The 25,506-nt window shown below is 51.8% G+C and overlaps 11 protein-coding genes across 11 annotated transcripts; 5 read left to right on the forward strand and 6 right to left on the reverse strand.

Annotated features, from left to right (window-relative positions):
* Positions 1 to 1,119: 1,119 nt before the first annotated feature.
* Positions 1,120 to 4,230, reverse strand: HMPREF1120_00265 (isoleucyl-tRNA synthetase; the record flags this gene model as incomplete). The annotated part of the gene is made up of 1 exon (XM_009154259.1): positions 1,120 to 4,230. The coding sequence occupies one exon, from the start codon at positions 4,228 to 4,230 to the stop codon at positions 1,120 to 1,122; it is 3,111 nt and encodes a 1,036-aa protein (XP_009152507.1).
* A 580-nt stretch (positions 4,231 to 4,810) lies between these two features.
* Positions 4,811 to 5,807, reverse strand: HMPREF1120_00266 (thiosulfate sulfurtransferase; the record flags this gene model as incomplete). Its single annotated transcript, XM_009154260.1, has 2 exons — positions 4,811 to 4,874; positions 4,927 to 5,807. The coding sequence occupies 2 exons, from the start codon at positions 5,805 to 5,807 to the stop codon at positions 4,811 to 4,813; spliced, it is 945 nt and encodes a 314-aa protein (XP_009152508.1).
* A 616-nt stretch (positions 5,808 to 6,423) lies between these two features.
* On the forward strand, positions 6,424 to 6,808 carry HMPREF1120_00267 (anaphase-promoting complex component APC11; the record flags this gene model as incomplete). The annotated part of the gene is made up of 3 exons (XM_009154261.1): positions 6,424 to 6,597; positions 6,649 to 6,712; positions 6,762 to 6,808. The coding sequence occupies 3 exons, from the start codon at positions 6,424 to 6,426 to the stop codon at positions 6,806 to 6,808; spliced, it is 285 nt and encodes a 94-aa protein (XP_009152509.1).
* Positions 6,809 to 7,712: 904 nt separating this feature from the next.
* On the forward strand, positions 7,713 to 8,813 carry HMPREF1120_00268 (uncharacterized protein; the record flags this gene model as incomplete). The annotated part of the gene is made up of 1 exon (XM_009154262.1): positions 7,713 to 8,813. One exon carries the CDS (start codon positions 7,713 to 7,715, stop codon positions 8,811 to 8,813), a length of 1,101 nt encoding a protein of 366 aa, XP_009152510.1.
* Positions 8,814 to 9,346: 533 nt separating this feature from the next.
* On the forward strand, positions 9,347 to 10,747 carry HMPREF1120_00269 (methionyl aminopeptidase; the record flags this gene model as incomplete). Its single annotated transcript, XM_009154263.1, has 3 exons — positions 9,347 to 9,487; positions 9,585 to 9,977; positions 10,049 to 10,747. 3 exons carry the CDS (start codon positions 9,347 to 9,349, stop codon positions 10,745 to 10,747), a joined length of 1,233 nt encoding a protein of 410 aa, XP_009152511.1.
* A 608-nt stretch (positions 10,748 to 11,355) lies between these two features.
* On the reverse strand, positions 11,356 to 15,883 carry HMPREF1120_00270 (ABC multidrug transporter; the record flags this gene model as incomplete). Its single annotated transcript, XM_009154264.1, has 4 exons — positions 11,356 to 12,212; positions 12,286 to 12,981; positions 13,047 to 15,209; positions 15,265 to 15,883. 4 exons carry the CDS (start codon positions 15,881 to 15,883, stop codon positions 11,356 to 11,358), a joined length of 4,335 nt encoding a protein of 1,444 aa, XP_009152512.1.
* Positions 15,884 to 16,950: 1,067 nt separating this feature from the next.
* On the reverse strand, positions 16,951 to 18,428 carry HMPREF1120_00271 (uncharacterized protein; the record flags this gene model as incomplete). The annotated part of the gene is made up of 2 exons (XM_009154265.1): positions 16,951 to 18,150; positions 18,204 to 18,428. The coding sequence occupies 2 exons, from the start codon at positions 18,426 to 18,428 to the stop codon at positions 16,951 to 16,953; spliced, it is 1,425 nt and encodes a 474-aa protein (XP_009152513.1).
* Positions 18,429 to 18,634: 206 nt separating this feature from the next.
* On the reverse strand, positions 18,635 to 20,808 carry HMPREF1120_00272 (uncharacterized protein). The gene has a single exon (XM_009154266.1). The coding sequence runs from the start codon at positions 20,384 to 20,386 to the stop codon at positions 18,899 to 18,901; it is 1,488 nt and encodes a 495-aa protein (XP_009152514.1). The 5' UTR covers positions 20,387 to 20,808; the 3' UTR covers positions 18,635 to 18,898.
* A 107-nt stretch (positions 20,809 to 20,915) lies between these two features.
* On the reverse strand, positions 20,916 to 22,627 carry HMPREF1120_00273 (uncharacterized protein). The gene has a single exon (XM_009154267.1). The coding sequence runs from the start codon at positions 22,600 to 22,602 to the stop codon at positions 21,478 to 21,480; it is 1,125 nt and encodes a 374-aa protein (XP_009152515.1). The 5' UTR covers positions 22,603 to 22,627; the 3' UTR covers positions 20,916 to 21,477.
* A 157-nt stretch (positions 22,628 to 22,784) lies between these two features.
* On the forward strand, positions 22,785 to 23,469 carry HMPREF1120_00274 (uncharacterized protein; the record flags this gene model as incomplete). The annotated part of the gene is made up of 2 exons (XM_009154268.1): positions 22,785 to 23,134; positions 23,184 to 23,469. 2 exons carry the CDS (start codon positions 22,785 to 22,787, stop codon positions 23,467 to 23,469), a joined length of 636 nt encoding a protein of 211 aa, XP_009152516.1.
* A 392-nt stretch (positions 23,470 to 23,861) lies between these two features.
* HMPREF1120_00275 (uncharacterized protein) lies at positions 23,862 to 25,030 on the forward strand (the record flags this gene model as incomplete). Its single annotated transcript, XM_009154269.1, has 2 exons — positions 23,862 to 23,937; positions 23,994 to 25,030. 2 exons carry the CDS (start codon positions 23,862 to 23,864, stop codon positions 25,028 to 25,030), a joined length of 1,113 nt encoding a protein of 370 aa, XP_009152517.1.
* Between the last annotated feature and the right edge of the window lie 476 nt (positions 25,031 to 25,506).

Below are 25,506 nucleotides of genomic sequence, written 5' to 3' on the forward strand. Positions count from 1 at the left end.
ACTGCTTGCACCAGCCACGCGTGACAAGTCAAGTTCCCTGCTGAGGATTCAAGTGACACGTCTGGCTGCGGCCTGGACCGCCAGCGCTGACACACCGTGTCTGGTTTTCTACCAACAGCGAACTGCAAAGCAATCACGAGAACAATCCATTAGTCGCGTCTTGCGGGATTCTCAAACGCACATACAACCTCTAAACGCGAAGAACAGAAAGGAATGGCACTTCGTCTTTGGCGGCCTCAGCGACTCGAATCCGCGAATTTGGACATTCTGCATCATATCATGTTCTGCACTGGTATTCGAGGTGCTCGTCCACAGTGATCCAGTTGGACGTCACGAATGACGTCGGCAGTCCTTGTGGAGACTGCGACCTCGACCTGCTGCCGAAAGCTCCTGCTCTACGATGTACAACATTGTACAACTGAGCCGTGAATCCAGAGGGCCTGCACTATTATTATGATATTATTTTGCTGCAACTTCCTAAGTATACAAGTCCGGGAGTTCGCTGTCTCGATACTGCCTTGCTATCGACTCTCGTTCTGAACAGTACTACCACTGTACAATGTTGTATAGGTACAAGAGGTCTAATAATTTCCATGCATGTCTGCGGAGCATTGTATTGGGAGAACACCCTGACCGGTCTCCAACCACGGAATTGTATACAGCTGGAAACGATGCGAGTCAGATCCCTGCACATACTAGTATCCCTGCTCTCGCCCCCGGACTATTCGCCTAATCAAGGATTTACAGAGCGGTATAAGCAGATAGGTGAAAGCAAGTATGGTTTGATGCAACTCACATTTTGAGGACTTTACTACTGCCCTTGAGCCTCAGCTGTCAAGAACAAACACTGCATCCCATGACCTACGCTGCACTACTGCACCGCCCTGCAGTGCGGCGATGATCGTCCCAGTTTCTGCACCGGCAGCTGGCCTGACTCGTGACTGATGCAATGTCCTGGGATCGACCATCACATGATGGCCTGGCTTGACATTCAGTCCATACACTGGCACTACGGGGTTTTGAGCGGTCTGTTATAAGGTTCGCCAGTGAGAAGAGAGCATGATAGTACACAATAATTGTACACGAATATCTACCTATTAGCAATGGGTGTACAGTCCTCTACTTTGGGTACTGCGCAACAGCATCCAGACACCGCCCACAGAGCGGCAGTTTTTCGGAGTCGCTGGACTCGGACTCCTTTGGCAGTTCTTCAGGTTGAACCACATACTTCCAGCAACGGGCACATTTGTCCCCGTGGGGACTCATGACATGAGCAACTCCGAGGATCTGCCCTTCTGCTGATACAATATCAGCCGAACGCACCCATTCTCGGCCGGAAACAGCGGTAACTTCCTCCGCCTTATCAACAACTTCCGGCCAAGTTACGTCGACTTCCGAGACCACCAGGATCTCCTTCAGAGTGTCCTTAGGGATGAGTGACAGCTCAACTCCTCGGCGGAGCTGGACTTTGACGTCCGATGCCAGCGACTGGCCCATAAGCTTCTCTTTACGAGCCGTTTCTTGAGCGGCCTTGACACCAGAATTGATGGCCATAATCGTCGGCAACGCCCGCTCCAAGTCCTGACGGTACCATTCTTCTGGAGGGTAGGCCCAAACCAGCTTCAGTGGGTGCTCAATCTCTGACTTGTAGCTCTCAGGGCTGTGCTCCCAGCTTTCCTCGACCAGCAGTGGTGCGATCGGCCCAAGCATGTGTTGGAATTGAGAGAAGATATGGTGAAGTGCTGTTTGAGCACTCAGCCGCCTTGGGCTTTCCTGCTTGTCGCAATAAATTATGTCCTTGACCGCCTCAAAGTAAAAGCTTGACAAGTCTGCCACCACCCATTTATTCATGGCAGAAGCGGCCTTGTGAAACTCAAGGTCCGAATACGCTTTTCGCACAGACTGGCAAACCTTGTACAGGTGCAGCATTGCAACTTGGTCGAGGCATGACATATTCTCATAAGGGACGAGCATCCGCGGATCAAAATCGCCCAACATCCCCAGGAGCATTTTCATGGTAAGACGATACTTGTCCAGGGCATTGTGCACAGAACTGATGACCACTTCGCTGATGACGACATCCTTTGTCCATTCACTACTGGCCACCCACATTCTCAATGCGTCCGGGCCCAGCGGATGGTGCTCACGCTTTCCCTTGGTCTTCGGCGGCGTCTTCGCAGTAGCTGACGATGTCTTCGAAGCTGCCTCAATACCCGTTATTATCTGATCAGGCGCGATAGTATTCCCAAGGGATTTGCTCATCTTCTTGCCATGCTCATCCAAGGTAAAGCCATGGGTGGCTAGGACGCGGAACGGCGCATGGCATGATACCGGGTCTGACGCGGTAGCATTCTGCTGCAAGGTTTTCTGGTAGGCGACATTGGTAAGCAAACTCGATTGGAACCATCCTCTGTGCTGATCGCTTCCCTCAACATAAACATCAGCCAGCGGCGCCGACTGAGTTCTGGGTTGGATAGAGCCGTTGACATCCTTAAGCATAAAGGTCCAGCTTGTCCCGCTGTCGAACCACACGTCCATTGTGTCCATGCCACGAACATATTCAGAAGAACCTGATGACACCAACTCTGGAAGTATCCAAGCAGGATCGTCGTGGGCGTCCGACCACCAAGCATCAATTCCCCTCTGTTCAATCACCTTTATGATATGCCCGACGCTTTCAGACGTCAAAACGGCTTCCCCGGTGTCCTTGTGGTAGATTGCAGGAATAGGGACGCCCCAAGCTCGCTGCCGTGAAATGCACCATTCACTTCTGTTCTCCACGAAACTGCGGAGACGGCTTCTACCTGTCTCGGGGAGGAAGTGAACGGCCTCCAGGGCGTGCAGTGTGTCGTTCCTGATTCTTGAAATGTCAGCAAACCATTGCGCCGTTGCACGGATCATGACAGGCTCCTTGGTCCGCCAATCAATTGGGTATTTGTGTCTATATTCATGTCGATGAACCAGAAGGCCATGTCTCTGCAAAAGATCCAGAACAGCCTGGTTTCCTTCCTTGAAAGCATATTTCCCGGCCAGAATGTTGGGATCTGTAAGAGATGCAGTGTTATCAAAGCGACCGAGATTGTCGACCGGCGCTCTAACGGCCACTCTGGAAGTCTGTATCAGAGGCTGGAGAGCTTCGTAGTCCTCCATACCATGACCCGGAGCACAATGGACGAGACCTGTACCACTTTGTGCAGACACAAAATCCGCATGGATGATGGGCCTGTTTGCCGCTCCGGGCCCAAATTCGCTCATGCCAGAATAAGTACTCTGTAAAAGCTTGTCGGTGGGAATGGCCTCGACCAACATTTGGATTTGTTCACCAATTGTCTCCTCCAGATACGGTATTCTGGCATACGCCACAATTAAGAGGCCATGAGTGGCAGACTTGACAAGGCTGTATTGCAAGGAGGAATGGATAGCAATAGCTTGATTTGCAGGGAGTGTCCAGGGCGTAGTTGTCCATATCAAAGCGTGGATCGGTTCTTCATGTGCCGGTAGTATATCATGTTCTAGGAGTGGAAACTTGACCAACGCCGCATTCGAGACATGGTCATCCCGATACTCGAGCTCGGCCTCTGCCAAAGCGGTGCCCGATGAAGGGGACCAGTAGACAGGTTTATTCTTGCGATAAATCAGTCCATGCTGCGCCATGGACTGGAACACGGCCAACTGACGCAATTCAAAGCTCTTGTCCATCGTCTTCCAGTGGTTTTGCCAGTCGGCCATGACGGCCCAGGACCGAAAGCCCGCCATCTGCTTCTCGACCGTCTTGTATGCGAACTTGCGCGCCGCCTTGCGGATCGCCACGGGGTCGACGCCCTGGCCGAGTCCGCGTTCCCATCCATGTTGTTCCAGCGCCTTCAGCTCTATGGGAAGTCCGTGGCAGTCCCAGCCGGGAACATAGTCGATTCTTTTTCCCTCCGCCAGCCGCGACCGGCAGATGATGTCTTTGATGATTTTGTTCAGCGCGTGGCCAACGTGGAGCTCGCCATTGGCGTAGGGTGGCCCGTCGTGCAGGACGAATGTGCTGTTCGAGTTGTTCGTGCTGTCTGGTGTATTTGTGGCATTGGCAGGTCGGTGCTGCCGCTGCCAGGCGTACAGGTCATCGGTGCATCTTGGAAGATATTTGGCAATATCGGCCGGTTTGGCTCTTGGTGGAAAGCTGGTCGACGGTAGGCGTAGTGTGCTCTTTAGAAATTTCGCGACATCTTTCCCGGCCGCTGTCATGTCAACTTGCGCTCATGCCAGATGAGAGCCCGTTTACCCTGCCACAGACAGAGACAGAGACAATAGCTGCTACGCAGAGGGCTCTGGCACAGGCAAACGAGAGACACGAGAGCGCCGGTGCGATGCGTGCGGTGGGTGGGATAGGTGATATATGGCTTTATTTGTGGTGGTGCTGTAGGTAGTCGTGGAGAGAAATAAATTCCATGTAATGGCGAGATACTAGAGGTATTTAGTATGTAATTATACAAAAGTTGAGTGGAGCCCTCCACCTGACGGGTCATTTCCCCCAAAGACACGGTACATTGTACACCGCACTGGCACCCTATACCATACTGTTTCGTGCGGGCAACAGTGTCGTGCAAGGGCTACGAGTCTCGGCTGAGTACATGTGAGTCTGGAATATAGGGGAGAACGAGAAGAGTTTCCCAATGGACGGCTCATTTTTGCAGGATGAAGACCGCAGTGTGCCCTAGAAAAAACCGTTGCGCCATCGCTAACCATCAAAGACCTCAAGACGATGCTGCACAAGAACCTCGCAGGAGATCGTGATTCCCGATTCAATCTCGCACCAAAGGCTACCTTATGCAGCCGCACCACCGGACACTATCAGACCACTGTTAGGAGAGACTCTAGACGCCCATTCCCTGTGTAAAGTCAGCATCCGCCCTCAAAAGTCGTCATGGAGACAAAACTTACGTCCAGCTGCCATCGTACAATCTTCGGTCATCTTCGGTACCAAACTCTGCCTCTTTCAGGGCAGCTTCGAGAATGGCTGCCGTCACACCCGTACCACAGGTCGCAATGAAGGGCTTCTTTGGGTCGAGCCCCCTGGACTCGAAGATCTTACGCAACTCTTCTCGTGGCTTGAGAGCCTTGGTCTCAGGATCTAGAAGCTCCTGGAACGGCAAACTGGTCGAGCCAGGCATATGTCCGGACTTCAAACCCGGCCTGGGTTCTGGTTCACTTCCCTCCCAGCGGCCTTTGGATCGAGCATCCAGAATTTGGATTTCTTCCGAACCCTCTTTGCCCTGATCGTATCCGATCGTCTTCATCTCGGCGAATTTGACCACCATATCCGTGTTGTAGCTAGGGACGGGGTATTTGGTGATGTTGGGAACCATGGGTGGTCCCGTCTCTATAGGGTAGCCCTCCTTGCACCAAATTCGGAAGTTGTTGAGTATGTGTACCTTGGGGTGGCCGTACACTCGCATCGTCCAGGCAACTCTGGGGGCGGAGAACAAGCCCAGCTCTTCGGTATCGTAGACCACCAACTCGTCATGCCTGTTCACTCCGAGCTTGGACATGGCCTCGGCAAAGGCCTCGCAGGTGGGTAGCATGTGTGGGTAGGGAGATTCATTGTCCTTTATCTCGTCGATGTCAAAGAATCTTGCCGTGGGAATTCTTTTCTTCTTGAACACCTCAAGCCCCGTTCTCTTCTCCGGATCGTTGGGCATGAACCATGCGGCACAGATAGGGATGACTTTAGGGGCGTTTGCTCCCGTGCTGGAAGCGTTCTTCTCAAGTGCATCGTTGTGCTCTTTCGGCGAGACCAGGTAGGAGGAAAACACGCGCCGCATGAATGACGCGGATGAGTTGGCAGTTCTACTGTACAAGGCACCGAGGGGACGGATGGCTCCATGACGCCAGACAGGCGATGTTGCTGTGATGATTGTCATTCTTGAGACGATCAGCCGATCATTCCACCGTGCCAGGGACAAAGTAGATCTCTGAATCGTTTTTAGCAAGGCCCATAACAATTCCAACTCATGACATACGTCTCAGGTTATGGACAGAGGCCCAACAGCTGCATATGATATGCGATAATATCGGAACTGGAGGTTTCTTTGAGCTCTGCAGTTTAGCCGAGCGAAGGTTTCCCCACGCACTTCACTGCACGGAACTTGTGAATTGCGTCTTGACGTACTAGTAGTGGGAACTTATCTTTTTGGCCGCATTCGGGAGCCCAAACGAAACTACAGTGGCTGCACTTCAACCGCGATTCACAGCATGTGATGCTACTGATTATTAACTCCTCAACAAGAAGACCTCTAGTCCTGCGCCCATACTCTCAATCCGCACGAGTCTCACCGTCGGCCATGTGGCTAAGCATTACCTAGAATCCTTTACAATCGGGCCTGTCCCATTAAGCCTACGTCCTGCGCTTGTCTTATCACCTCTGCCCGGTCCCTCAATATGAAGGTCAAGATCAAAAAATGGCATGCAGTTGCAACATGGAGATGGGATATGCCCGAGGATGAAGTCTGCGGTATCTGTCGAGTACAGTTTGACGGAACATGCCCAACCTGCAAATTCCCAGGCGACGACTGTACGTTACTTGTGGGAAAATGTGGCCATTCATTCCATATGGTACGTCCTTTGCCCCGTGCTGCTAGAATTAAAGGGCTAACATGCGCACAGCACTGTCTTTTGACGTGGATTCAACAAGAGTCATCAAAAGGACTCTGTCCCATGTGCCGTCAGAGTAAGTTTGTCTTGGTCCACGAAGGAGTCTCGCAAGCTAACGGAAATAGAATTCGAATGGAAACAAGCCGGTGACACGGAGCAACAGGTTGCATGATGCCTCAGTATGTGGCAACAAAGCCTCTCTATACCCTCCCGCGGCTCTTTCTGACTGAAAAGACATTTTCAACGGGACCGCGGCCGATCCGGTTATGATCAATGTTTGCAGGAATGAGTTACGGCTGGAAACACACTTCTGTATCTCCGACATCAGAGCAGATACTAGCAAGCAGGATATGGTATTGGTAGAGCTCAAATATCCTTCCGGGATATGGACAGCTCAAACATGCGAATTGTACAACCCGCCGGTGTAAGGACAGTGGCCGATACATGCTGCTAAGCAGAGATCAACCGGCTATAGACCACTCTTCTGGCTGGAAAAGCATGATTTTGTGGTCAGCAGTCAACTCCGAGAGACATAGGATGATTCTGATCGAGCTGGAGTATGGCTAGAGGTCTACAGTCTCTGCTTGCAAGCGAGGCGTAGCCATGTCAGGTCGCTGCCCGTTCAGAACACCCCTCAACATCAACAACTGGTTCGACCAAGTTCGATTCCAGCTAATGAACTTACAGCGTGCTGGAGGGCAGAGATTCTTTTCGAATCAGGTAATCCCTGTGCCGGCGAGGCTGATGAACACGTGACTATATTGTTACTGCCTGCTTGGGGGCCTACCTTCTACGCATACCCAGCATTCGTCTCAATTCCCTCCAAAAATCGCCATCTATTTGTATGCAACAGCGATGCGCAAATCCGCGAAGAGATGACTTCGCTAGCGAAAGCACCAGACTCGCGTCGTCCTCCTAGGAGAGGACAACCGACTCGAAGGGCAGACTTTGATAACCTGCGAACCGCCCTCACGGCTCTAGTCATCATCCATCACACAGCAATTCCTTATGGCGGGTTGGGGTCCTGGCCACACAAGTCGCGATGCTTTCCTCCTTTCTCCGTTGCCCTTGTAACGATGAACGCTCTGAATCAGAGCTTCTTCATGGGCTCATTTGTCTTCTTGTCTGGCTGGTTCTCGAGATCTGCCATTTGTCGCAGCCTCCAGAGGAGAGAGTCTTCGCATTTCATGAAAGTACGCATCTATCGACTATTGATACCGGCCGTCTTCTTTACCTTGTTTATTGACCCATTGATGGACGTGCTGATGGTGGCATTTGGGCCGAATGGAGCTGCCTGGCATCGAACAATGCCACGGTTTCTCATTCTTAGCGGGAGTATCTTCTGGGATTCTTGGGTCAAGTTGGCCGGCATCAAAGGTCCGGTCTGGTATACGGTACTGCTGGCGATATTTGATACCGTTGCATTGTTTCTGACACATCTCACGGAGACTTCCTATCTCATGATCACTCAGAGAAGCGCCTCAACCATCTTGAAGTTATGGATGGCGGTCATCATTCTAAGTTTCACTGTCCGACAAGCTTGGCCAGTTGGCGCCGTGTTCGGTCCTCTGAACCTCCAGCCCGCATTTCTTCCTCAGTACATCTTCGCATATGGCCTTGGTCAGGCCTCGGAAACAGTCCACGACCCTTGCGCTTTCCTTCTTTTTCATGTCCAGAAACGACCAGCCAGCCGCCTCATCTGCGCATTGGCACTGAGCACCATATCCCTTGGTGTGATTGTCTATATCCCTGCTGCTTTCGCATCGGTTGAAATGCCGCCCCTGGACATCGATTCTATCACGGGTGGCTTGACTTTTACTGCCCTGCTGTACGCAGTATGGAACGAGGCGAGCTTCGCCATGATACTGCCGTGTCTACTAAGTACATTTTCAAAGTACTTCAATGATCCCTGGGTGGTCAATGAACGCCGAGGAAGGCCACTGAACCTGGCAAGATACTCGTATGCGGCCCTTCTGCTCCATCCGCCCGTCAGCCTCATTGTTGAATTGTACCTTGACCACTTAATGGGTTGTCATGGAGTCAATCCTTCCAGGATCCCTGCTTCTTTTGGGCCACTGCTATGGACACTGCTCACGGGATGCGTCAATGTCGTTGCGTCTTGGTTCGCAGCAGTTTTGCTGGTCGAATATGTGCCTTTGGTTGGGCGTATCATCTGAACCTATAGAAATTTTGCTAGGATATATGGGCTTATAAGTTTGAAATGCGTTCAAATATGCCAATTGCTAAAGCCTGTGCCATGGTCGGCGCGGTCCACAGATGGCAAACCGGGGGACGAGACCGTCAATTTATGGTGGATGGGGCCGAGGCGGGCCTCACGGACGCCAAAGTGGAAGTGGCGGCAAAAGCGGCGTGGGTCTAGAAAACACGGCGCCGCAAAAAGTTGCGAGACTTCAAGTTTAGGCACTTGCCGCTGAAAGAATTCGGAGCGTCTTCGCGAAATACATGCAATCTTCCAGCATTGTACTTTGTCAAATCCTGGCTCGAAATCGCTTTCGGGGATATTAAGTTGCTTGCATATCCTACGACTATACTTTAGGTCTGCACAGATCCCGAGGCAGCCGCATCGACGCATATCGCATATCCTTCGTGTTAGCCTCAGACGAACGGTGCCCTGCCCCAAGGAACTCCGGGCAACTCTCAGCCTCAGACGAATATATACAAAGCGAGCATAGAGTCTTTGCAAGAGAAAATGGACCAAGCAGCCGCACAGCCGCGCAAATGTCCTGGCGTCAACTGCGAGAATGATGCCTCAACTCTACAATGTCCCAAGTGCAAAGAGGCGGGAGTGGATAGTTTCTTCTGCTCGCAAGAATGTTTCAAGCGGAGTTGGGTAGGTTGTCCCATTTTCGTTCCTCTGCATGAGAAAAAGGCTCGAAAGCCATGATCGTGGTGGTCATAAATGATATGCTAACGTATTATCAATCCAGGCTGAGCATAAGACCGTCCATAAGAGTACGAACCCCCTACGCAACTTTTTCCCTCCGAATGTTGTGTCTAAAGTTGATCCAGAAAGCGGCCACTTCAACCCATTCCCCACGTATCCTTTCACCGGCTCGTTACGACCTGTCTACCCCCTCTCTCCGAAGCGGGAAGTCCCCAAGTCGATACCATGGCCCGAGTGGGCGAAGGACGGCATCCCCAGATATCCATATGTGAGGAAAAACAACATCCAGGCCTTGGATGAGAAAGGGATTGCGGGCATGCGCAAGGTGTGCAGGCTAGCAAGAGAAGTTCTCGACATTGCCGCCGCGGCTGCGAAACCAGGTGTGACGACCGACTATATCGATGAGATTGTGCATAAGGCCTGCATAGAACGAAACGTAAGCTGAGAAGATGGTTTTTTTTTCCCTTCTCAGAGAGTGTTTGGTCTAACTCACTTCTTCTTGAACAGTCGTACCCTTCGCCCTTGAACTACAACCATTTCCCGAAATCGGTGTGCACCTCACCAAACGAGGTCATCTGTCACGGCATCCCAGATCAGCGAGTCCTGCTGGACGGCGACATCCTCAACATCGACGTGACGCTTTACCATGAAGGCTACCATGGCGATTTGAATGAAACCTACTACATCGGCGACAAGGCCAAAGCCGACCCTGACAATGTGCGCCTCGTCGAGACCACGCGGCAATGTCTTGACAAGGCCATCGCGCACGTGAAGCCCGGCGTCAAAATTGCCGACTTTGGCGACATCATCGAAAAGCACGCCAAGTCCCAGAATCTGAGCGTGGTCAAAACTTATTGTGGCCACGGCATCAACTCGCTGTTCCACTGCGCACCCAACGTCCCGCACTACGCGAAGAACAAGGCCGTGGGCAAGTGCAAGGCGGGCATGACTTTCACCATCGAACCCATGATCTGTCTGGGCAGTTACAGGGACAAGACGTGGCCGGACGACTGGACGGCAGTGACTTCGGACGGCAGCCGATCCGCACAGTTTGAACACACCATGCTGGTGACTGAAGATGGCGTCGAGGTGTTGACTGCCCGTCTGCCTAACTCGCCTGGTGGGCCTATTCCCTTTCCCCCTGCGGCAACCAACGGCGAGGCCACGAACGGGGCGGTTACCAACGGGGAAGCCGTCAAGGCTTGAATCAGTTTTTCTCCTGGGTGTTGGCATCGCGAAGCATGACATTTCAGGCACGGCTGGCGTGAACTGGGCGTATTGGGAGGAAACTCAGTTCTCATGATTGCATTGCATCAGTGATACCCTTTTGGAAATCATCAAGGATAGGAATTGAACCTGTATATGCATGATACGGTGCTGGTAGTATTGGGTACTGTAGTAATATTGCTCCGCCGATGCAAAAGGTCGCGCTTTTCTGAACAGGAAAATGGGGAGTTCCAATGGAGCCTTGCGCTAGTAGTCCGACGTACCGGTTGCTTGTTCATGAAGTGCTAGGCTTGACATTCTATGCCGTCTCGATTGCAGGTGGCTATCATGGCTTGCCTGTATTGCAGTGCCTCATAATAATTCCTCGTTGGAATTGACCACCTCATGTTTGGACAAAGAATAAATTATATATAGTATACAATGTAAAACGAGAGAGGGTCTATATGCCGGTGTATCTATGTTCTCAGGCACACATGATTGCGTCTGAAGATCCAAGACCGAAGATATGAAAAGTACAACATTGTACACACCCACACACTGGTAGTAGTGGATTAGAAAAGAGACCGGATCTCATCTCAGTTTCAGCCTCAACGCTTTCTCCCCCACGCCCTGACCCGGAAAACATAGTAAAGCGTAACCGCCGCAACGACATTAAACCCGATAAAAGCCCACAAGATACCAAAATCCCTCCAGCGATCCGAAGCATGAATATCCCTTTCCGCGAGAAACTGATCCGTGACACGTAACTGACAATACTGACAATTTTCTCGGTCGTCCGGATTATTCAAGTATCCGCCCGCGGCGCCCGCAGCCTCCAAATACCGCTGCATGTACTGAGCACAAGTTGTCCCCTGCAATGGCTGAAAGACCGCAAGCTCCGATTTCGCACACCGGACAGGTCTCCCACTGATAACGGTCGCAATCCCATTGACCAAATACGTCATCGGGCTGACGCGGTACATGAAGATCCAAAAGCCCGGCAACATTTTGGAAGGTAACAGGACACCATTGAAGGTGAGCGTGAGATAAAACAACAGAGTCGCGATCTGGCCTGCTGTCTCGGCGTCCGGCAATGCAGCGACCACCATATGTGCAAAGGTAGATCCGAACACAAAGAACTGGACGCAAAACAACAAAATCGCGCCTTGGGTTTCAGACGACCCGATTCCAAAGACAGGGTAACTGAATGCCGCGAAGAGCATGATTCCGAGCAGAACAGCGTAGGGGATCTCGACTAGGATATTGGACACCATGAATGCCACCCAGTGGTAGGTCCTCGATGGTCGTTCGCGGACTTCGTAGAGGTCTCGTTGGAAGATGAATTGTGGCATTACTTGTTGGACCACCGCGGCGAAGATGGCGGTCATCATGAAGATTGCGAAAATCATAGATTGGATGGCTTGGATGGAGTGCCCGGGGAGGTAGAAGGAGAACCCGATGAAGACTGAAGAACAGAAGATTAGCCATCGCCATCACCAAAGCCCAGCAATCATAATACAAGTAGTTTCCGAACTTACGTGCAGATGCTATGCCCAAAGTATACTTGCCACCAATGTACGTCGGCGTGCGCCAGTACTGCTGAAACACACGGATCGACACGGCTACCAGCTGGTCCCAGAGCGGCATGGCGAATTCCGCATGGTCTTCCGGTCGGTCGACGTCGTGGGCGTGTTTTTCGAGTAATGTCCGCTGTAGACCGTCCAGCTCGGCCTCGAGCGCAGCGGCTTCAGGACTGCTGCGCCAGACGGCCGGCCAGTCGATTTTGTTGGCTGTGTTGGAAGTTCCGGCGCCTGCCAGTTCCAATATGTACTCGGCCGGGTTCTCGCTGGCGCCGCATTTGCGCGCGCCATTGCGTTCAAAGTAGTCCAACAGCAAAGACGAGTCGCGGCCAATGTCGCCGAAGTAGACGGTGCGTCCGCCCTGGGCTAGAAACAATAACCGGTCGAATTGCTCAAATAGCGTCGCGGACGGCTGGTGGATCGTGGATAAGACTGCTTGACCGTTGTCGGCTAGTTTGCGAAGAAATGATACAATCGACCAGCTGGATTGGCTGTCTAGGCCTGACGTCGGCTCGTCCAGAAACAAAAGAAGTGTTGGCTTTGCAGCTAGCTCGACTCCGATGGTCAAGAGTTTGCGTTGTTCGACGTTCAATCCTTCTCCGGGAACGCCGATGACGGCGTCGGCGAATTCGGTCATGTTGAGCATACGAATGACTGCATAGAGGCGGGTTAGCGGTTGGTCATATTGTTGAATTGAACACGGTTTTTGACAATCTCACCTTTCTCGACATAGGCATGCTTCTCCTCCACGGGCGTAGTCTTCGGTTGTCGAAGGAGAGCCGAGAATCTCAGAGCCTCGCGGACGGTCGAGGTATGCAAATGAAGGTCCTGTTGCTGTACATAGCCGGTCCTACGGGGGAAACTCGCATTGAGAGGGCTGCCGTTGACCAACATGTCGCCGGTGACGACTCCGACAGAAACTCTTTGGGCTAGGACGTTCAACAGAGTGGTTTTGCCTGCCCCCGACACGCCCATGAGAGCGGTCAAAGTCCCCGGCTTCACCCACCCACTGACATCATCTAGTAGCCGTCTGTCTCCGTTGTGGTATTTGATATCGTAGCACACATTGCGCCACATGAACACGTCGCCTTGTTTGGGGAGTGCATCAAGTTCGTCCTCGGGTTCCTGTTCCTGAGGCTTCTCAATCACGCTGTGGGACCCTTTCTCCGCCACGCCTTTCTGAATAGTTGCTGGGATATGGCCCGGCTTGAACACTAAGGCCTCTGCCGTCGAAGTGCTGTGCGAGTTAAACTCGGTGACGACCAAATACAATATCAGGAAAAAGAATAAAAATCCCAGGAGGATCCCAAAATTTCGCCAGAGGTGGGCGTGTTTATAGCCGAAGCTGACTTCCAGATACCGGTCTCCGTTCACAAACAGTTCGCCTGGAATCGCGCCCTTCTCACCACAGACGAATGTGTTGCTCGACCCGTTGGTGAAGCCTGGATATGCAGGTATGACGTTCGAACAGGGGAAGTTTCGACCGTGGAACTCGTTGACGATTAGCGCTTCAAAGGCATAGGCAAGGGGATCGATCCACGTAATCCATTTGAACCACGGGTGCATATTGGGTCGTGGGAGGATAAAGCCGGTGTAGACGACAACAGCGATAAGGATGACGCCTGCTGCAGCAAGGGCTTGAGCGATCGTCTTGGACGCGGCCGCCACCGTCCTGAAGATGCTACTCATCGAAAGTAGTGCGGTGAAATTGATCAAGAAGAAGATAAAGAAGGGCCCGGCCTCGTATCGAAGCCCCCCCAGGAAATAAATTATGGTGTTGAAGATTATACTCGCGGCAATCTTGATCGTCATGTCCGAGATGACTCCCGCAAGGGCTTCGGCAAAGGGGTGATAGAAGGCGTATGAAGCGTGCTTCTCGACAATCGGGCGTTGAGCGTAGAGGGCATTGATTTCGGTGACTGTAAGCAACGAATTGAGCAGGACCGTGAAAAAGAGTAGTGAGCTCTTGGAGAAGAATGCCTGAGTGCCAAAAGGGGTTCCGTAGAACAGAGATGCGATAATAAGCGACATCACGATGTTGCCTCCGATTGTGGTCGCGGTTGATGCTATGTCATTCCAGATGCGCTGGTATGCCCGTTTCGTGCACAACATGACTTGCATCGCGTTATTGATGGTATAGGGAGACTTTGGCCGAGTATGTTTGGCCTGCCTTTGCCGCTTGCTCTCGATGAATTCTTCCACCGTCGTACCCTCGCGCTCGAATTTCTCTTCTGCCGCCGCAATCTCGGCCTGGAGGGCGCGGAACTCGGGACTGCTTCTCCAGTATTTCTCGAACTCTTCGGCTGTTCTAGGCACACGAGATTCAAAGCCTTCCCGCACTTCTCGCTCGCGCGGGCTCGTCAGACCCGTCAGGAAGTCGCCCGTGCTTTTCCGCGGTGGGCACTTCCATCCCATCTCCTCGAAGTACTGCTTGGCTCGAGATGTTGAGCCAAAGAAGATCTCGCGACCCTCGTACAGGAGAATGACCTTGTCAAATATGTCGTACATGGCTTGAGATGCCTGATATGCTGCAACCAGATGCGTCGTGCCAAAGATCTGCGAACTCAGTTCCAGGGCTTTGACGAATTCAAATGCCGACGCCGAATCTAGGCCTCGTGTGGCATTGTCCCAGCAGCAAAACGGAGAACCCGCCAATGCCATTTCTGCGATGGACACCCGTTTCCTCTCACCACCACTTACGCCTCGGATGTAATCCGAACCGACCTTGGTGTGAACTGCGTGTGATAGACCAAACACGGCCAGCACAACGTCCCGCACTTGGTTGATATAGTCCTTTCGGGACATGCCCGGCTCACGGCTGCGCGGGGCTCTCGCCGCGGCGGCAAATGTGAGAGTCTGGCCTACTGTGAGTTGGGGGAAATCTTTAGAGGCTTGGTTAGTTTTCCTAGTTGACCATGTCATCGGTGTGATGCTCACGCTTTTCAGTTTCCCCATTATAGAGGATATCACCTCTGAATTCATCTTTCATCACCTTCTGCGGGATTCCGTCGTAGCTGATGTAGCTTCCTTGACCTAAGCCTAGTCCCTCGTAATTGGCCGACATGGTCTTCAGAAACGTTGAACAGCCAGATCCAGGTCGACCCAGAACGAGCAACATCTCTCCGCTTTTGACCATGCCATCGAAGTTTTGCAAAATCGTCTTGTGCCGCCGTCGACTCTGAGCAATCTCCTTCAGGTGCAACGGTGTGGTCAAAATCGAGCCCACAGTCTTCTGCAGCTTGATTTCGGCCGCCGAGCCGTGGACAGACACATCCTTGAAAATTACTCCGGTATGGCGTTTTTTGATGGCGCCGGCTTCGAATTGCTGGACCTTGAATTTCATCCATTCGCCCAGGTCGAATTTATCACTCAGTGGGTCGATTTCAGGGCGTATTTGAGCGGTTTGTTGTCCAGGCTTGACCGACCGCGCTGATTCATTTGTCGCGATGCGCTGTAGTTGTTGCCTTTCGGTCTCGGACCAGATGGGTTCATAGCGAGCGGCGGACCGGTTCGGAACCTCCTGTAATTCAGAATGCCCTAATGTTGGTGAAGACATCGCTGTCCGACTATGGTTGTGTGCTCTCGGCTCATGTGTTCAAGTTTTAGCACCAAGCTGCCATTGAAGCCAAAGTTGGACATGTAGTGAGAACAACTTATGAGCTCTATATGAACAACAAAATAACAAACCTTTGCGATCCAGATCCGCGTTCACTAGCATTTGTGTCGTGGATAGTGACAGACACCAATGGACGGTGTGGATCGCTCGGTGGTCTGATCGTCTACAGCGATAGGTGCGTCGTATCTCGTATCCATGAAACCGACCTACATAAAAGAAACGGCGCCTCCGTATCTGAACGAGAACCAGAAACCCGTCCTCGGCGACGATGGAAAGCTCCATCGAGCTGGTCGCTGGCTAATACTGGGTCCAAATCACTGGCCCGTAGTCCACAAGCTGTCCGCTCGTGCATTTGCGCCGGATAATTTTCTGATAAAGCCCGTAACATGTGCATATTGAGCCTTTGCGCCCCAAAGGCGTGGATATTTTCCCGGATCTACATAGTGTCGATCTGGTTTGTGTCATTGATATCTTGTCTCTCTGATGTAGGTGATGTAGAGAGTCTCTAGGGAGCCGGAAATCATGATTTTGTGGTCGTTCTTTTTTGTTTGTCTCCCTCGACAGAGGGGATGCCGAGGTACATTCTCTTATCACATGCGCAAGGCTGCGGCATTTCGACCATTCGGATGACGCCGGTCGACGAGGCTGTGGAGATCCAGATCTCGGTAGTGGAGCTGATCTTGATGTGACACTGCAGATGATGTCTGTCGGAATTCCTACATAAAGGTAGGTAGCTTATCACTCCTGCTTCACATTAGGGACACCTTAAGACGTTCAAGCAGTGAGCCTGCATTTGGTCGAATGCATCGCCTCACTCATAGCTAAGAACATTCAGTGATGATAAAGTTCTTCCAGGCTTGTTCGTCCGCCAGGCAAGCAAGCAGGTGGTTCGTGTAAGTATCGACAACATCACTATGGAAGCTCCGTGAAGGTGGACTCTTGCAAGCATAGCCCGTGGCTGGAAAGGCAGACTTCTCGTATTGATACGACAGCCAGCCTATGCCGAATCAAACTGCCAGCCCCACGACTCTCGCAGGGTATTCCAGTAGTCTTCTAACCGTTCTGTCTTTGTCACACATCAAAAAGGTGGTGATGGCAATGCACTCGCTCTTGCTTCTGCCACTTATCCACCATTGTCGGAGCTCCGTCATCAGCGCCAGCCAATGTGCCAGGATCAATAAGGCAGGTTTGTCTCGCTCCAGCAACAGTCGGTAGTATTCGCCGTGGACGACTCCTACGAATGTGATCAGCTTGTTGAATGTGTTCATTGTTGGCTCTAGCTGGCGCAAAAACAACAAGTATGTCAATGCATTGTAGTAGGGGTTGTTGTCCGCGGATGAATGCTTGCTGACTTGGCATATGTCGAGGAACAAGGCGTGTACCTCATCCTCCTTTGGTGCCACGGAGATTAATGGGGCACCCTGGCTTATATTCGCATCCACCAGGACTGGTTTCCAAACCGAATCCCAGACTTGTTCTCTGAGCTCATCCCTCAAAGCCTCAAATCCATGCTGGATCGTCAGCCACTTTGTGCGTTTGGACCTCTCCTCAGGAGAGGCATACACGAAACTTTTTCCTGGATTTGGAAGATGGTCGGTCAGCATAAACTGGTGGACGCAGACCAAGAGATTCGTGGATATGAGGGCGTCCATGTTTTGCCTATTGACGCCTGAGGATAGCTCGCGGCGAAACAACGTGAGGGCTTTGTGCCAATGGTACGCATCTGCCAGTTTACTTTGGCGGTGTTGGACGGGATGCTGGTCGGCAGGCAGGAGATGGCAGAGATGTGCGGCCGAGATGCCACTGACAGCATGCAACAAATATGGCTTCTCCACCGCAACACCATGCACGCATTCCTTGATGATGTCCTGGGCAATAACAGACCCCATAGAACAGTAGGTGACGGTGTCAAAGTGTTGGAGGGTCTGTAGAACTGGAATCATGCCCTTGGGATGCTCTTCCGCAAATGGGAATGTTGGTGTAAGAGCCGCCCGTAGCGGCGTTGATAACGGCGTTGACAGTGCAGCAGCACGGAGTATTACAGGGATTGAAGCACTGGACTGGCTCCTGTCCAAGTCAAAGGGGCTGAGCAACCGGGCATTTGCTGAGTTGAGGACGCCATTTCCAGGCGAGGCTTGACTCTCGTAGTCACAATCAATGCCGTGGCGTCGACATTTCAAGCATCCACCATTCCTGTTTTCATCGCACTGAGAACCATGAGTATATGGAATGATGGTCAAGAAGTGTATACGAAGCGTACTTTAACCCGTCGCCGCTTGCAGTTCATACAGCCCATGCGCGATTTCGTATGGGACTTTCTCGAGTGGAAGGCAGATGTGACCGATGAACACCTTCCAGTCGCTTGACTCTTTTCTTGAGAGGATATTTTGAGAATCGTCTGGAGGCCCTTCCGCCGACAAGTCACAATTGGAGACTGCTGCTTGCCAACCGTCGACTCTGGCGGCATAGTGTTGCCCGGCTCCATTGTCGCTGGCTTTGGTTAAGTGGGATTGAGAGATACAGCAAGGAGGGCAAGAAGGAGGGGAGGAGAAGCGCGGTATTTGCCGTCACCGGCATTAGGCTGCTACATTCTGTTTGCAGATTACCATGGGACCTCATCGTGGTAATTCTTGCATGGTTCGGACGAAGAGAAGTGGAGATACAGAATACATAGTATGTCAAAAGCGCGCGTGTCTCAAAAAGGAAATTTGTCGTACTCGGCTATCAAAGATCGGCCTTGTCATGCAGGGTCCAATATCGATGCCGCCACCAAAAAAGCGCCCCTGATGACTGGCTGGGAAGCAAACAATTTTTAATGCAACTGATGATCATTCGATGCTTAATCTCGCTTCATTGAAACGACTAAAATCTATAATTCTGCAGGGCGAACTTCAATACCCTTCAACCAACAGGGACCATCGTCAGCTGGATACACACCACAGCTCACAAGAGCCGTCAACCCACACAACAGCCTTCGCTTGCCCTCTTGAATGCCCCCTGGAAAAATTCCTCCATGGCAGTATAATGAAACAAGATACCGCCCAAAACGGCAAGGTGCCAAATATTGTGACTACCTCCGACATAGTCGAACAAGCCAGGCGACCATTTCTCCGGGATCTTGCTTGCATAAATGATGGCTCCAGTCAGGTATACCATCAGACTCTTGGTGACTGGTGCATAGAAATAGAAGGTCCAGGCCGCACCTCGGGTATAGTTCAGTTGCACGACTGGCGCAAATCCGGTCACTGCGAGCGTGACAAAGAATGCCACTCGAGCCCAAGCCATATCAGCTCGATTAAAGCTCTCCCGCCAGGGTAGGATGACCCCAGCGATCCCTAAAATCGTGGTGAGTGTCATATAGACCGCACGCGAGACCGGCTCGCAGTAAAAAGCGGTCCATTCAGTGCTCAGGATGCTGGCTGCCACCAGGAATGAGATACCAGTGTAGTCGACGCAAGCAAACCGGTCTAGTAAGCATTTGTCCGCTATACTGTTCATGGTATGCCACATGCAGGAACAGATCAAGCACTTGGCTGCAGCGGCGAAAAAGCAAGCCGCCACCAAGACATCCCATTTGCTGGATAGGGGAAATGTCGATGACGAGGGATAGTAGTAGAAGGCCAATGCAAGCACAATCATCAGGCCGATACCGTGCGACCAGATGTTGACGGTTTCATTGGAGGGCAGGAAGATCGAAGTGAGACACTCGATTTTGGTCTTGTTGAATCGATAACCACGGAGAATATGTGGGTTATTCCTCCACGGCGTCGGGAGGTCATCGTAGTGTATCAGCCTGGTCTCAGCGGCGCGGCTAAGAGCATGGCTGATGGAATCGGAGAGCATGTCTCGTGCACGAAGGGCTTTGTCCAGACCTTCCTCAAATATCTCCCTTGTGGCAATTAACGAGTCATCGAGACTTTTCCAGCCCGAGTCAATAATCTGTTTCTTGCGTGCAAGAGCACGAGACTCCAACTCCAGAAGATATGTCTCCATCAGGTGCATTCCTTCTTGGGCCTTATGTTCGAGCGTCTCCCGGGTCGGCATGACATCATTGTATCTTGTTTCTAGTGTTTCAACGAGCATCGAAGCGCGATGCCGTGCTGCACCCCATAATAGTTCTCCCGAATGGTAGGGCGAACAGGAGTCCCGGACATCTCTCAAGGCCTGGTAAGCGCGCTCAAGCTGAGCATCAAAGTGGAGTAGACTGTCTTGCCGATATTTCTCCAGTCGCTCAAGTCGGCCTTTGAGCTCGGTTAGGAAGAGGTCGACCCTCACGAAGACGGCATCGGCACTACAGACGCTGGATTGTCGCCGTGTCGAAGGATTGTAGGAGTGTCGTCTGCCCCGGTACAACAGAGGACGCCGCTCTTCGTCACCTGCAAGGCTGGAATCCCGGCTGGTCGAGTGCGACTCGAGAGTGACCGCGGGCGCCGTGCAGGACATGTTGTCTTGTCAAAGTCATGCGGCAGCTTTGCAATCGATGGCGGGGTTCGCGTTTAAAGGAGATGTACACTGTACAACGCTGGTGAAGGCAAGAGACTCGGTCGTAGAGGTCCTCTCGAGCAAAGGAGTGGCGCGAGGTGCAGTGTTGGTAGAGTTTGAGGCCGGCGTGTCTATCGGTGAAGGACTCCTATATATGGCCACCGTCGTCGAGGTAATGCGAGTAATGAGGACTGGTTCCAAGGGACTGAAAGAGGTGTTACGAGGCGTAGGGTACTCGACAGGCAGGTGGGTTGAGAAGCTGAGGCCAGAGGATGGAGCACGTTTTGGTTGACGACGAAATGAGGCACATTAATCGGCGCAGGACGCAGGGTCCAGATCTCGAAAGGCCGACGTCATTTGAATATCTGTGACGGGCGCTGGCGAAGGATGAGGGACGTGATGGGAATGACACAAATGACAGGCGCCGACTCGGAGCCAAACAGCGGCTCGCCTCAGGCTGAGCTTGGCAGCCGGTGAGTGGCTGGTCTCTGATTATTCGGCGTCTATAGCACCCTTTACAACTTACACGCCAACCATGAACGCAGATACCTAGGTACGGTACAACCACTGACACTGCAGCACAACCACTGGCTCTGCAGTAGTACAACGTTCTCCGGCTGGTGATATCTGATGGGCAGACTTTGGTCGTCCATCATCTTTTCACATGCAACACGCATCGGATTCCATTGGCTGTCTAACTGGTCGCTGGATTTGCCACCGTACAATTGTAACATGCCAGTGGTAGTGTTAGGACATCAACAACGTTGAATGCTGCTCGCATGTGCCTTTACCAGAAGATCCGTCGATGTTTAGGACATCTACCGCCAGGATAGCATCCGTGTTACAGAACTTTGGTGTTACAACCAGCACTCTCAATCCTACACAACAATGCATGGGTCTGTGGCAGATGATATCTCGTCCAACTTCAAGGAGCTGTGGAACATGAAGGGGACAGCATTCAGAGCTGACGCTGCTTGTGCCCCGTTTTCCGATTCGTTCACTGTTGAATTCTAGGAGCCTTGTCTTGCCAGCAACCTGACAACCACACCCTCTCAAGCCTCTTCAACCTTCTTCTGAAAGCGACCTTGTATCCAGCATCGGTACATTTTGATCCGTCGTTGTCGATTGACAATTAACCGCCGATCCACGTCCAGGTTCAACACGTCGAACCCATCGCCCCAGATCGCTTCGAGCTCTTCTTTCTCGAAGAAGTACACTCTAGTCCCGTCGCCACGGACGTAGAAATTATCTTGCATCCACCTTCCTGCCTTGAACCGGACTTGGGCAAGGTCGCCTCTACCGTAGTCTCGAAATAGCACTTGCCCACCGGGTTTGAGCATACGGCGGACGTTGACGACTGCTTGCTGCCACTGTCTGGGATGAAGAGCGGAGAAGATAAATATCATGATAACGATGTCGACGGTCCCTTCCTCAACACCAGGAGGCAGATGCTCCCCGGCAGCGTCCCAGACGTCCGCCTGCATGATTCCATTTGAAGCCTCGTACTCCTCGGCGCTTCTCATGGTCTCCACGGCCTTTTTGCTAAAGTCCACGGCGTGTAGTTTCAGTTTCGGGTTCTCATTCATCCTGAGGATCGGGAACGCCGTGTTGCCTGCACCAGCGCCGACCTCTAATATTACCTTTTCACCGGCATCCTTCTCCGTCACTTCCTTCAGTGCCGGGAATTCTTGCACTAACCATTTTCTATCTTTGAAAAACGTGCTGGTTTTCTGTTTGTAAAAGAGGTCCCACCATTTTTCCGGATGCTCGTTGAACCGTGCCTGATCGAACTCGGACACTGGTGCAGCTCGCTGCGCAGCGTACTGAGATTCGCAGTACTCGTAGTGATCTGGATCTGGGGTTACATGATCCCAGGCATTATACTCAAAGACATCATCCGATTCGGAGAGGTATCGCTGCCCAAACTGAAATGGATCTGTTCGCTTTGCATTGGTGCTAGGGTCATGGGAAAGGTGTGGAGGAACAGGTTCGGATTGGGTGGTTGAGGCGGCGTCTGAGACGGAGACTTCTCTCTTGTCGGCTTCTTCTTTGATGGATAGTCCTTCATATTGCGCTTGAAGGGTTGACGCTTGCGCATTTTCCTCCACAGGGCCTCTATCTGGTGCCATTTTGGATATGCTATGGCTGAATCCAAGTTGCAGGTTTTCCTGTAACATCTTTGAAACTGATGGCCGATAAATATTTGTTGCGGAGAATTTGGAGCCTCCGATTGGTTGATGACGACTTCACGTAAGTACAACGATGTACAATGTCTTGACCCTCCAGGCTCATCCGACACCCGCGTCGACCATTGCAACCCGTCGATTTAGTTATACCAACAGATTCGCGGGGTCTCAAAATGGCGATCGAAAACCTGATCACAGATCCGGCCCTTCAAACACTGCGGCACACCTCCGAGGCTACGCTCGCGCAGACTCTCTCGGTTCTCTTCTGGGTTGAAGACCACGCCTCGACGCCTACACCATCCCTCGATCTTAAGCTTGACCTTGCCCAACAACAGAAGATACTCAACGCCTACTTGGCCAAGCTTCGTGGATTACATCGTCAAGCGGCATTCGGTGTACGCGCTACGAAACAGGAGACGGCAGAGGCGAGGCAGGAGGTGGATAGGTTGTTGCTGCAACTACAGAACCTGTATTATGAGCAAAGGCACTTGATGGGAGAAATTGGAGCATGCGAGGGCTACGAGTAGGTCATCCCTCGCTATAGACAAGTTTCTCGTACACTAATCCTACAGTCATGCATACATGCATTTACCCATTCGACCTCTCGATGAATACCTCGCACTGTTTCCCGAGCATGCTGATTTACCGGAGCAGGAGTTGATGCCCAAGAGGATTGAGTATGAGAGGCAAGAGCGTGAGAAAATGGAACAAGAGAGACTGGAACTGGTAAAGATCAAGGACGGCCTGGTCAGAGAAAACACAAGGAAGAAGGATGAGCTCAAAAAGATTGACGAGAAACTTGAGGCCATGATTGACGGGTTCAAGTCAGTCGAGGAAGCCTTGCAAAAGGATCTGTAAGGCGTTTCCGGTCCTAGCGGGTTGGCAAGTTGAGGCAACGCATTGCCACGAAGCCCCTCTACTCGCTGCTGCTATCCTGACAGCTATTCAGCCCTCGGCAATGATGGGTTTCGGGCGGTCCCCGGTCAGGTCAGCACGCACGACTGCTATGTACAAGTGGTGATGACTCCTGAAGAGAGGAGCGTCACCACTTGGTGTCACTAGCTGCCGTCTGCTCATCAAGTCAAGGGATTCTTGTCGTGAACGCGAAGTGCAACCAGTCACGATCCAGGCCGACCTCACTATCGTGTTATTGTGCTGGTGACATACCGGCCCTCCTATATCAACCTTCCTTCCGCCCGCGACACTCTCTTCTTCAGCACTTTGCTGTCCAAGAGCCCAAGTACGACAAGATGGACAGCGGAATGGACCCCAAGAGCATCACAGTCAACACCAAACAACTACATGAGGTGATGGCTCCTATTAAGCGTAAGTGCATCGCGGCTATCGCCTGCAAAAGTCTCTTTAAACTGATCTAATCATAGAGCCCACCACTTTCCTTGACCTGCCATTCATAGCGCGACAGTCAATCTACCGTTACCTTCTTCCCGCTGCGGCAAACACATCCTACACTGTGTGCTATGCATATGACCATAGTTGGGATAAACGCATGCAGTGGCGATACGGTTTCTATAGTCCTCCGCCCTACAGCACATGTCCAGTCTATTGCAACAAACAATGCCCAGCCATCCTTCTGGTCAGCCGTGCAATCCACAATGAATGTCGCCAAGTTCTCTACAACATCACTCAATTCAGTTTCTGTTCTGCTCACTGTCTGCGACTTTTTTCTCAAGGTCTCAATAAGGAACATGTTGCGGTGGTCAACAAACTCTCCTGCAATTCTGAAGATCTCGAATGGTTGGACGAGCCGCGCTATTTCACTTTTGTACGTGGGACCATAGTAGATATCAAAGACATCATTTGCGACACCTATGGCGGCATGAAATGGGAGCCAAGAGTTGCTGCATCGAAAGATAAGTCACAGCGAGGCATGACCTTCACTGTGTCATACTCAAAGTGTGCCGAAGCAGGCGCAATGACGCCTGTGTCCATACAGTTTGAAGATCCCAGGATTGTCCATGGTGGCGTCGAACTCGGAACTATGCCTGACACCGAAGACTTCGAACAGCAATGGGACATCGTTTGCCGCTGGTTGGAAGTTGATCTCGACACAGGAGAAGGCTTCGACCAGGAATGGGAGGGCTTTCGCCGGTTGGCGAAAGCTGTTCTCGGAGTTGACGTCGGAGAAGACACTCCCAGGCACTTTTGGGAGGGCCGAATCAGTCGCTATCAGGATTTCCGAAGCATGCTTCGTGAAGAGTATGGTATTCGTCCAAACTGCACTATTGGGGAGGGTCTGGCGGAGTTAGGATTCACATACGCCCCACTCTTGAAGCTGTTGGACTTGGACTATGGTTACAGCAAGCAAGATCTGGTTGAAGCTGGACGACCAACGGAGTCGTATCTAAGCACCGGTCCTTTGCATCATGCAGTTCAGGATACCAACCCAGATGGCTCTTGAAGGAAGACTCTACGCTGGCATGTGGCTGAAGGCTGGCACGGGAGACTAAGTTTCTGGACACTGGGCTTGAAGCACGACAAAAGTGAACCCATGATAGCTGTAGACAGACATTCACAGTTGAGGCCATAGCGTCTTACTCTACTTTCTTACATCCTCCAACTTTCTGATTTTCTCGGTACTGCTTCCCTTTGCTAATCCAAGGATGAACCCACGAGAGCGAATCGGGTACAAGGTTCGTGGTCCCAAATATACTATCGAAAGTTTGGTACCTAGGTACATGTACCTTAGACACTGCATGGCATGATCAGTCAGTGCCTTCGGTTCTTGGCTTGGTTGCCTAAATGTACTATGTTAACCTGCAGTGCCCGTGCAATTCAAGTTGTGCCTCCACAAGCTTGCGTCAGCCAGAACCTCGTCCGTCACTCATCCATCCACTTCAGTTGTCCATGATCACCCGGCTGTAGCATTGGAGCATT

The sequence above is a fragment of the Exophiala dermatitidis genome, assembly GCF_000230625.1.
Source record: "Exophiala dermatitidis NIH/UT8656 unplaced genomic scaffold supercont1.1, whole genome shotgun sequence".
Classification (NCBI taxonomy): domain Eukaryota; kingdom Fungi; phylum Ascomycota; class Eurotiomycetes; order Chaetothyriales; family Herpotrichiellaceae; genus Exophiala; species Exophiala dermatitidis.

Bases quoted from the DNA above. Each gene is read 5' to 3' on its own strand.
- HMPREF1120_00273 (XM_009154267.1), bottom strand. From the start codon at position 22,602: ATGTTACAGGAAAACCTGCAACTTGGATTCAGCCATAGCATATCCAAA.
- HMPREF1120_00272 (XM_009154266.1), bottom strand. From the start codon at position 20,386: ATGTCCTGCACGGCGCCCGCGGTCACTCTCGAGTCGCACTCGACCAGC.